The following is an 11,233-nucleotide window of genomic DNA, read 5'->3' as shown; positions in this document are numbered from 1 at the left end:
ACCCCAATTCAGAGTGAGATATGGCAGCAGTAGAGAGGGCTTCATAGCACAGAGAGCGAGAGAAGCCTCCAGTCTGCAAGGGCTTGGAGTTCACAGCCCTTGAGGGGCTGCGTCTGCTCAAGGTTGTCACGTTATTCTTTCCTGAAGCAGTTGGAATTCTGTTCAGTCATTCAACACACATTTATTGGCTGGGTTCCGTGGCTTATGCCTGTAATCCCAGTGCTTTGACAGGCCGAGGCGAGAGGATTGCTTGAAGGCAGGAATTTGAGACCAGCATGGGCAGCATAGTGATAACTCATCTCTAGAAAAAATAAAAATAAATAAATTATCCAGGTGTATTGGTACATGCCTATAGTCCCAGCTTCTCAGGAGGCCGAAGGGAGAGGATCCCTTGAGCCCAGCGGTTCGAAGCTGCAGTGAGCTGTGATCACGCCACTGCACTCCAACCTGTGCAGTAGAGCGAGACCAGGTCTCAGAAAGAAAAGAAAATGTACTGAGCATCTGTTCCTTGCCAGACCCTGTTGTTGGTGCTGGAATTAACCAGGCAAAGGCAGAGAGGGTAGGCCGTGAGGTGCAAAGGCCATGAGTTGGGAAGAATCCTATTTAAGACCCTTGAGAAGGCTGAAAGTGAAACCTGGCCCTGGTCTGTTGAGGGTGGGGGTAGGTCTGGTTGCTGAGGTTCCCAGGGAGGTGAGGGGGGTAGCTTTCTGGCTCTCAGCACTGAGACCTTGTCCCCACTCACCAGGGGATCCAGTTCTTGGTGGAGAATGAACTGCTGCAGAACACACCCGAGGAGATTGCCCGCTTCCTGTACAAGGGCGAGGGGCTGAACAAGACAGCCATCGGGGACTACCTGGGGGAGAGGTACGGCCACCACTCAGCTCCTGTGGGGCCCGCCCCTCCCGCTACCTGCGCCCAGCTCCTGCCCTCACACCGGCAGCTCGCAGGTGGAACAGCCCTGCAGCCTCCCCACAGAGAGGCCCCGGCAGATGCGTCTTCTGACTGGACTGTGACAGAATGGACGGACACAGGGGCTAGGGGAGCCTGCGGCCACCCGAGAGCATCTGGGGATGCGGGGCCTTCTGGAATTACCTGGGGGTTGTGGGGAAGCATCCATTTATATCTGAGAAGGGTGGAGAACATCTCTCAAGGGTCATGGGAGCATGAGAACAGGGGTAAACCATGGCTGTGCATGGGCACTGGGTTGCCATCTGGGAGCTGTGGGGACCATTGGGCCCTTGTGGGGAGCCTAGGAGTTGTGGGGGTCATTTGGAAGCCTAGAATGCATGGGACTGGACATCAGATGGTTGGAGGCCATCTGTAGACGTCTGGGAATCAGGGATTTACAGAGATCTGGGGTGCGTGGGAAGCATCTCTGGATGTCTGGGGGAGATGGGGACTGTGTCTGGATACCTGGGGAGTGTGGGGATCGTTTGAGAGAGGTGACAGTAGGTAGCATACATGTTTGCGGGATTTCTCCCAACTGTACAAAGGTCTGGCTTAACCTGGGTTCCCAAGCCATATATTCCTCCCAAGAGTGTGTTCTGAGCATCCCCCACCGTGGGGGCAGGCCTGTGTGGGAGCCCAGCAGGAAACTTCACCCTCCGCAGAGGGCAGCTGTGGTGCAGTAGAAGGGGCACGACTTCCCCAGGGCCTTGCCTCCTGCCCACTCCTGCTCCATCCTCTCCAAACTGCATTGACTTTGTCCTGTCCTTCCAGGGAAGAGCTGAATCTGGCGGTGCTCCATGCTTTTGTGGATCTGCATGAGTTCACCGACCTCAATCTGGTGCAGGCCCTCAGGTGAGTGACCGGGAGGGGTTTGGAAGGCCAGGAATGTACCTGTCAGGGCCTTCCTAGTTACAAGTGACAAACCTTAAGAAAAAAACAGAAACAAGCAAAACAGAAACAAAAACTAGGGAACCGAGTGCGTCCTGCACCATCAAAGTCCAAGGTTATGGCCTCCTTCAGGCATAGCTATATCCAGGAGCTCAAATGGTGGTCAGAAAGTCGACTTTGTCTCTTGTATTTGCTACTGTGTCAGCATTGCTCTCTGCAGACCCTCTTACCTGATAACAAGCCACAACCAACCCCCAGACCTGTCTAGCAAACTTAGCAGAAAGAGGCTATTTCTGTACCGCTCCACAACACTCCTATGGCCAATGCCCATTGGTCAGATTGGATCACGTGACCTTACCTGAACCACCTGCTGAGGCCGGAAGGTTGGGATTCCTCATGGACCAGTTCCTATCACAGGGACTGAGAGTGGGGACAGGCTCCCGCCAGCCCTAGCATCCATTCCTGGCCCCTCCCCAACCCAGGCAATTTCTATGGAGCTTTCGCCTCCCCGGAGAGGCCCAGAAAATTGACCGGATGATGGAGGCCTTCGCCCAGCGATACTGCCTGTGCAACCCTGGGGTTTTCCAGTCCACAGGTGCGGGCCCCAACTCCTGGGTCCTGGGAAAGAGGAGACGGGGGCCCAGACCCCTAGGTCTGAGGGAGGGAGGGGGCTGGGAGCTGGGGGTCCTGGGGAGTGGGGGCACTGGGGGCTGACATGCCTGGGTCGTCACCGCCTGCCCTGTCTGGTGCAGACACGTGCTACGTGCTGTCCTTCGCCGTCATCATGCTCAACACCAGTCTCCACAATCCCAATGTCCGGGACAAGCCAGGCCTGGAGCGCTTTGTGGCCATGAACCGGGGCATCAACGAGGGCGGGGACCTGCCTGAGGAGCTGCTCAGGGTCAGCCCCCCCTTCCTTGCCCCTCAGCCCTGTCCCTCTTCCTGCCACAGACACCCCCGCCCCACCTGTGGTCTCCTAGTGCCCGAGCTGTCTGCCATCACCCCCAAGATGGTGCGATCGTGCCAACTCCTGCGTGATCTTTTTCTCTCACTCTGGCTGCTTCTCTTCTTGACTGTCTCTCTCAGGCTTTGGCCCTGACATTTTTGGCCTGTCTGTCTGCCCTATCTCTGGCTGTCATGCTTTCTGGCCCTTGATTGGCCTCATTCCCCATCTGTCTGTTTCTCTGAGGACGGAGCCGGCTCTTCCACCTGTCACCAGGGCATCTCTTCTTTCCTCCCCCACCTCGGCCTCCCTTCACTTCTCTGCCTTTCACTTCCCCTCCTCCCCAGCCTGCCCCTCTCTCTTCCCCACCATGAGTCATCCCACCCCTGGTCTCGCTGCCCCCCACCCTGAGTAACCCTTGGCGGGGGGGGTCCCAGGGGCCTTGAATGGCTAATGGAGCCTTCACTCCTCAGAACCTCTACGACAGCATCCGAAATGAGCCCTTCAAGATTCCTGAGGATGACGGGAACGACCTGACCCACACCTTCTTCAACCCAGACCGGGAGGGCTGGCTCCTGAAGCTGGGTACGTGACCTCCCGACCCCGCTGGTCCCTCCACAGGGGGACATTCGTGGGCCTGGGCCCTGGACTCAGCTTCCACACAAACCTGCTGCCTGAACTGAGGCAAATGATTCGACCTCTCTGAACCTCAGTTTTCGACACCCAAAAAATGGTGCTGAAAATAAAATCAGGCCCGTGCGCTGGGCCTGGCCTGTAGTAAGTACTTCCCAACCCCTTTTCTTTACCCACGAATGTTCATGGAGCCCTTCTGTGCCAGGCCCTGAGCTGGGCTGAGGACGCAGTGAGAGGCAGGTGACATTGTCCTTTTGTGGGGGAAGAGTTCACTGAGGCTTTTCCCTACTGCGTTAACCCAGCCCAAGGGAGCCAAACCCCCGGAGCATGTTATTGCCCTTGGCAAGAACTCCCAGGGTCCCAGGCAGGACTGAGCCCGCACTCCAAGGCATCAGGCCCAGAGCACTGGCTGATCCAGGAGCCATCCTTCCCGAAACACCACCCACAGGCAGAAAAGAGCCAAACAGGCGAGGAAACCTGTCCCAGATTCTGGCTCCCGGCTGGGGCGGGAATAGCCAGGGCTGGTGCAGATGAGTCGGGAGACCCAGCTGAGATGGAGGGGGGAGTCTTCGTCGTAACATGTGGCACCGGCACATTCAAGGTTGGTTAGCATGGATCAGACAGGATCGTAGCATGATGAGGGGTTAGCACGAGGACTGGAGTGGTTCTCAGCCCTGGCTGCACATGACATTTGCCTGGGCACCTCGAAAACTCCGGTGGCCAGGCCACAGACTCCTGAAGTCAGGCTTTCAGGAGCAGAAGGGCTATCAGTCACCGTTTAAGCTCCCAATGCATAGTTGAGGTTGAGAGACACTGGCCTGGAGCCGTGCCTGGTAACAGTAGGTGCCACCTGTGTGTGAGATGTGGTTTATAGTGGAGAAGCGGTGCACAGCTGCTCCAGCGAGACAGATCTGGGGAGTTACAGTCCAGCACAATAGCGGAGGCTTCCCGTGGCAGCAGGAGAGCCCACAGGAAGCTTCCAGCTCAGTGAAGGGAGTCAAGGCCAGGCTTCTCAGAAGGAGGTTGGACAGGGCAGCTTTGGCCTCTTGAGTCTTGGGGGCCTCTCCATGTGGAACTGTCTCTTAAACCAGGGCATCACCGCCTCCACAGATGCCAGGGTTTCCTGGTAAATGTAAAATACGCAAGTCAGGCTGGGCACAGTGGCCCACCCCTGGAATTTCAGCATTTTGGGAGGACAACGCAGGAGGATTGCTAGAGGTCAGGAGTTTGAGACCAACCTGGGCAATATAACGATATCTCCATCTCTACAAAAAATTAAAAAATTAGCCGGGCCTGGTGGTGCAGGAGGATTGTTTGAGCCCAAGCAGTCGAGGCTACAGTGAGTTGTGATTCTGCCACTGCACTCCAGCCTGGGTAACAGAGCAAGACCCTGTCTCTATAAGATAAAAGTAAAACATGCAAATCACTGTCCAACCAACACTCCGGTCCAGATCCCCGCATTCGATGCAAGGGAGGCAGACTGCTGGGGGAATCTGAGAGTCCTCGAGGCGCCCCTGGCAGTGAGTGGGCCAGAAAGAAGCAGGAAGGCGCCAGCGTCACGCGGAACTGCTTCCCTCAAAACTGTGCCTGTCAGGCCGGGCACGGTGGCTTAGGCCTGTAATCCCAGCACTTTGGGAGGCTGAGGCGTGCGGGTCACCTGAGGTCAGGAGTTCGAGACCAGCCTGGCCAACATGGTGAAACCCCATCTCTACTAAAAATACGAAAATTAGCCGGGCGTGGTGGCGGGCGCCTGTAATCCCAGCTACTTGGGAGGCTGAGGCACAAGAATTGCTTGAACCCAGGAGGTGGAGGTTGCAGTGAGCTGAGATTGCGCCACTGCACTCCAGCCTGGGCGACAGAGCGAGACTCCATCTCAAAAAAAAAAAAAAACTGCCCCTGTCAGCAGGAACCTTTCCCATTTCCCAGATGAGGAAATTGAGGCTCACGCCTCAGTTTGGCTTTGAGTCCCATCTAAGGCTGCCCAGCCCAGGGACGTCTCTGACCAGAGGGCCTCTGTTCCCTTTGTGCCAGTTCGCCAGGACCCCTTCCTTAAAAGATGGAAATACAGGAGTGGAGATTGGTGATGGTGGTTGCTACTCCATGCCTAATAAAAGCCATTCTTACTGTCATTGTTTAACCCTGGGCCCACAAGGAAGCCAGAAGCAGGTCATTTTGCTACAGGAAGGTGGAGGTTGAAGTGAGTCTGCAGGCTGGAGTTCAGAGAGTCCAAGAGAGTGCCCTGAGGTCACACAGCCAGTTTGTGCAGGAGCTGAGATGGGCCCTCACGGCCTCCTCAGGCCAAGGACTGGGGGTTTTGCCTTCTCCCCTGTGGTGCCACCTCCAGGGGAGAGGCACTTTTACCATGTCGAGGGAGGACCCTCCTGGTCTAGGACAGACCTTAGGGAGTAGGCTGGGGCCCTGTACCGAAGCAAGGGGTTTTCAAGGCTGCCACCTGGGGCTCATGGCCCTTGGCCTCTCTGGGAGGGAGGGGCCCCGACCATCGCCCCCTCATGTGGATGTAACTGGTTTTCTTCCCTCTCTCTCCCTCTCCTCCCTCTCTGCGTGTTTCTCTCCTGTGTTTGCCTCTCTGTCCCGCCCCTGCGCATCCCTCCCTGCGCCCACCCTATTTCTGTTGTCTGCGGCTCTTGGGGGTGCTCCATTCTCCCGCCTTCCCTTCTCCTGCACCTGGTCCTGCCTGCTTTCTCGCTGTCTGCCCCAGGAGGTAGGTACACGACCTGTCTTTGTCTCCCATCACTAGACGAGGGGAGGGGCTGCCCTGGCGCCCTGGCCTCCTGCCCACAGGCGGGGGCTGGGGGCTCAGGATCCTGGGCTGGGGCTGACAGACTTAGAAAATGTGGAGCCCCAAGCTGGGGGTGGACGATTCCTGGAGCCCCAGCACGCCCGGCCCTGCTTGTCTGTCTCCCCCCACGCAGTGGCTTTGTCCTAGGCCCCAGGAGCCCCACCTCTACCGCTCTTGCTCTGCTTCTCATGCCCCTCCTATCTCCCAGAGGCCCTGTCCCCCGTTGAGTCCAGGCCCCTCCCGCCCCTTCCCTTCTAGGGGGCCGGGTGAAGACGTGGAAGCGGCGCTGGTTTATCCTCACAGACAACTGCCTCTACTACTTCGAGTACACCACGGTGAGCGGGGCCCGGCTGGGCCCTTGGGTTCCGGGAGGAAGGGCTGCGAGCCTGCACTCCTGGGGCTGAGGGAGGCGGGCTGGGGTGAAGATTTGGAAGTCTGAGTTCTGTTCAACTTGCTTCTTCAGGACAAGGAGCCCCGAGGAATCATCCCCCTGGAGAATCTGAGCATCCGAGAGGTGGACGACCCCCGGAAACCAGTAAGACCCTCTCTGTACACCTTCCTGCCAGGGCAGGGCCTTCTCTGCCCAGGGCTGGCTCTTAACCTGCGCCCTTCCTCTCTCGTCCCCAGAACTGCTTTGAACTTTACATCCCCAACAATAAGGGGCAGCTCATCAAAGCCTGCAAAACCGAGGCGGATGGCCGAGTGGTAGAGGGAAACCACATGGTGTACCGGATCTCAGCCCCGACGCAGGAGGAGAAGGATGAGTGGATCAAGTCTATCCAGTGAGCCTGGACTCCTGGGTCTGATGGAGGAAGGGCTGGGGGTCAGGACCCCTGGGTCTGACGGAGGAGGGGCTGGGGCCTGGACCCCTGGGTCTGACGGAGGAGGGGCTAGGGCCTGGACCCCTGGGTCAGAGGGAGGAGGGGCTTGGGGGCTTGGGCCCCTGGGTCAGAGGGAGGAGGGGCTGGAGCCTGGACTCCTGGGTCTGAGGGAGGAGGGGCTGGGGGCCTGGACTCCTTGGCCCTCATCCTGGGACCTCTCCCTTTCTGCAGGGCAGCTGTGAGTGTGGACCCCTTCTATGAGATGCTGGCAGCGAGAAAGAAGCGGATTTCAGTCAAGAAGAAGCAGGAGCAGCCCTGACCCCCTGCCCCCAACTCCATTATTTATTACGGAGCTGCCCCGCCTCGGTGGCCGGACCCCTGGGCCTTGGGGCTGTGGATCCTGGTTCCCTGTTTGGAAAATGCACCACCTCTAGCTCCTCTCTGTTCTTTGTAATTAACACGCTGTTGGTAATCTTATTAATTATTTAACCACTTGGCCTGCTGACCCCCTCATTTCTTGGGATTGACAGAGCTGAGGTGCTCGGTGGAGCCAGCCTGTTTCCCTGGACAGGGGCCTGGACCCGCCTGTGTCTGTGGGTGCTGCCTGGGTGTGGCTTCTGGGGCCTGTCCCGATGGGTCTGTTCTGGTTTCACCCCGAGCCCAGCAGGAGTGGAGGAAAGGGAGAAGGTTCATGTGGTGGAAGTCTGGAGTTGGAATTGGCCAGAAACGGAGTTTAGAATGCAGGGGTTCAGGGTTAAGGTCTAGCGTTCATTCTAGAAGTTGCCTGACAGCCATCAGCCAGTTATGCTACAGCCATTAGCTGGTTCCCATCTTTGCTTTCATGGGGCTTGAGGTCTTTGAGGGGCAGGAGATAAAACTGATGAGGTGAGCTGGGCCAGGGCCTTGAGGACAACCTGGAGCTGGAAGAACTATAAATGCGACCACCTCGGAGGGTCAGGGAAGAATGAGCGGGGAGGTGGCCGTGTTCTGCAATGGCCTTGCTGATGGGATGTCCTGAAGGGCTGGGCACCCTTAGATGGGGCCAAGAGGGCGGCACTATGGGCTAGTGCCAGAGCCAGGCTTGTCTGTCCCCAAAGGATTAGCCTCCTTTGGAGGACATTTTGTGTCAAGGATAGGGCTGAGGACCGGCGTTCTTAACGTCTTACCTGAGGTTCTAGACAGCCAAAGAAATGTGAGGATCACCTCTATGAAGGTCAAGTCTTGGCATGCGGGGTACCCCTGAATCCTGGGCTAAGGCCTGTGCCCTTTTGCCCTCCAGTTGGGGTATGCGTGGTGTCCCCAAAGAACAAGGGCTTGTGGATCCCGAGAAGGGTGCAATGGCGGATTGGGAGGTCCCATGTCACTCTCCCATGCCCGCCTTTGAAGCCAAGGAGCTCTTTAGTTAAAAACAAAAAACAAAAAACTGCAACTCCCGGCAGGGCCCGGGATAGGGACAGGGACAGGGACGTGGGTGGAGAGGCATCGGTGGCCTCGAGGCGTGCCACGAGTTGTAGTCCCTCCCGCCCGCTGTGTTCGCTGTTGAGCTCTCCGATGGGGTCTGGCGCTTGGGAATTCTGGGCCTTTATCCCTGTCCCGCCCTTGGCCACAGGCACCCGCCGGCCTGCAGGGTCCCGCAGTGCACGTACCCTGCGCCCCTCCGCGGGAAGATGGACTACAGTTCCCGGCAGGCTGTGCGGCGCCCCCGCCACGGTAGACCCAGACCCGAGGTTTTCCGGGCGTCGCAGTTTCCCAGTTTCGCGAGACTGTGGCGGTGTTTGCCTTCTTTTTCTTGGTTTGATCCTGTACTTTTGTGGAGGGTAGAGAGGAGGCTTTGACCGCCGTGGCCCCAGGGGCTGGTGGGAAATGGAGTTCCAAATGAGAAAATAGAATTCCCCACTTCTCTTTCCCACAGGTGCCAGGGAAGTGGAGTCATCGACCCAAGAAGGTCATGGGAGATGAGGTCCCGGGGTAAACAGCGGGTCCTGCCACTAGGTCACCCTTTTCTGCCACCTCCCCGGATGAATTGCGTGCAGGGCGGCCGGCTCTGTTGCAGGCAGGGGCAGGAAAAGGCGCGGAGCCCGCTCGTGGCGAAGAGGGGAGTGCGGTGGGAGGGGAATGTGGTGGGAGGGGAGGGCAGAGGCAGGCGGCCGGTCGTGTGGGGCCTGGGCAGCCCCGGGAGGGCCTCTGGATGGATTCTTAAGAGATGGATGCCGTGCAAGGGCAGGAGGCAGGGGCCTGACATGTTTGGATTGAAGTTGCAGGAGGGGCCCCTGGCTGCTGCAGAGAGAATAATTTGGAGGCGAGCAGGGAGGTGAGAGAAGACTGTGCGGTGCAGGATGGCGTGGCTGTGGAGGCAGAGAACGATGGGCCACGCTAGGAGTCTTGAAAGAGGAGCCAAAAGGACTTGCTGAGAGCTGTGCAGCTGGTGAATGACAGTGCCATGGCTGAGGTGGTCGAAAGGGAGTATTTTAGGGGAAATCAGTCATTCCGTTTTGACCAAATTAAGCTGGAGATACCTGTGGAACATTCCAGCCAGGCTGCATCACTGCACACTGACCTTCAGCGTTGCCCACAGTCCATCTTCCCCCAGGGCCTGAGGATTCTGACTTCTGGCTCCCTCCTCGCCCAGGACCCCTAAGCTCCCAGCATGCTTCTTTTTTTTTGTTTTGTTTTGGGGTTTTTTTTTTTTGGTCTTTGTTTTGTTTGAGAGGGAGTCTCGCTCTGTCCCCTAGACTGGAGTGCAATGGCTCCGTCTCGGCTCACTGCAACCTCCGCCTCCCAGGTGCAAGCAATTCTCTTGCCTCAGCCTCCCGAGTAGCTGGGATTACAGATGTGTACCACCGTACCCAGCTAATTTTTGTATTTTTAGTAGAGACGGGGTTTCACCATGTTGGCCAAGCTGGTCTCGAACTCCGGACCTCAGGTGGTCCACCTGCCTCAGCCTCCCAAAGTGCTAGGATTACAGGCGTGAGCCACTGGGCCCGGCGTCAGCCCACTTCTTTCAGGTGGCTATGGTTTGGATATCATTTGTCCTCACTAAAATTCATGTTGAGATTCAAGCCCCAGTGTGGCAGGTGTTGGGATGTGGGGCCTGATAGGAGCTACGTGGTCATGGAGGTGGATTCCTCATGGATAGATTAATGCCTGCCTTCAGAGGTGAGTGAGTTCTCACCCTTGGGAATTTGGGAATTTGGTTTTCTCTCCCTTGCTTCCTTCAGCACCACGTGATCTCTGTGCACACAGCGACATCCTTCTGCCCTCCCCCTAGAGCAGAAGGAGCCTCAGGGGTGAGGGAGGTCCTCAGTGAGTGCACCTGCCCAGTCTTGAACCTTCCAGCCATCAGAATCTGAGCCAAATCAACCTCTTCCTTCATAAAGACCCAGCCTCAGTTCTTCTGTCAGAGCAACACAAAATGGACTCAGCACGGGTCAAATTGTGTCTCCCCACCCCCACAAAAAACTTTATATTAAAATCCTAATCCCCAGAATCTCAGAATGTGATCTTATTAGGAAATAAGGTCATTGCAGATATAATTAGTTCAGATGAAGTCATTCATGTGGACCCTAATCCAGTAGGATGCGTGTCTTTATAAAAGTTTGGACAGAGACAGACACACAGAAAGGACACCGTGTGGAGGTGAAGGCAGAGATTGGGGTGATGCCTCTACAAGCCGAGGAAAACCAGAGCTGCCAGCACACCCTCAGAAGCCAGGTAGAGGCCGGGGACTCATCCTCCCTCGCAGCCTCAGGAGTGGCCAGCCCTGCCGACACCCTCATCTCAGACTTCTGACCTCCAGCACTGGGAGACCATTAGTTTCTGTGATTTAAGCCACTCATTTTGAGGTACGTTGTTATGTCAGCCCTGGAGAACTAACCACTCCTCCCTCAGACCCAGGAGTCCAGGCCCAGCCCCTTCTTCCCTCAGACCCAGGAGTTAGGGACCCTGCCCTCTCCTCCCTCAGACCCAGGAATCCAGGCCCCAGCCCCTCCTCCCTCAGACCCAGGAGTCCAGGCCCCCAGCCCCTCCTCCCTCAGATCCAGGAGTCCAGGCCCCCAGCCCCTCCTCCCTCAGACCCAGGAGTCCAGGCCCCCAGCCCCTCCTCCCTCAGATCCAGGAGTCCAGGCCCCCAGCCCCTCCTCCGTCAGACCCAGGAGTCCAGGCCCCCAGCCCCTCCTCCCTCAGACCCAGGAGTCCAGGCCC

The 11,233-nt window shown here is 57.4% G+C and overlaps 1 protein-coding gene across 2 annotated transcripts in view; it reads left to right on the top strand.

Annotated features, from left to right (window-relative positions):
- The window catches only part of CYTH2 (cytohesin 2), a 13,432-nt gene extending 2,914 nt beyond the window's left edge, over window positions 1-10,518 (top strand). The window contains exons 4-13 of one of the 2 annotated variants that reach the window (XM_011979373.1): window positions 746-864; window positions 1,720-1,800; window positions 2,319-2,431; window positions 2,589-2,737; window positions 3,253-3,364; window positions 4,432-4,434; window positions 6,471-6,547; window positions 6,676-6,747; window positions 6,840-6,994; window positions 7,265-10,518. In XM_011979373.1, the coding sequence (XP_011834763.1) occupies window positions 746-864; window positions 1,720-1,800; window positions 2,319-2,431; window positions 2,589-2,737; window positions 3,253-3,364; window positions 4,432-4,434; window positions 6,471-6,547; window positions 6,676-6,747; window positions 6,840-6,994; window positions 7,265-7,352 (969 nt within the window). In that variant the 3' untranslated portion in view covers window positions 7,353-10,518. The remainder of the gene's footprint in view (window positions 1-745; window positions 865-1,719; window positions 1,801-2,318; window positions 2,432-2,588; window positions 2,738-3,252; window positions 3,365-4,431; window positions 4,435-6,470; window positions 6,548-6,675; window positions 6,748-6,839; window positions 6,995-7,264) is intronic. The other variant, XM_011979374.1, reaches the window with a different exon arrangement.
- The last annotated feature ends 715 nt before the right edge of the window (window positions 10,519-11,233 follow it).

This window comes from Mandrillus leucophaeus, unplaced genomic scaffold, assembly GCF_000951045.1.
Source record: "Mandrillus leucophaeus isolate KB7577 unplaced genomic scaffold, Mleu.le_1.0 Scaffold200, whole genome shotgun sequence".
In the NCBI taxonomy this organism is placed as follows: Eukaryota; Metazoa; Chordata; class Mammalia; order Primates; family Cercopithecidae; genus Mandrillus; species Mandrillus leucophaeus.
This window is presented reverse-complemented; position numbering and strand designations above follow the sequence as displayed.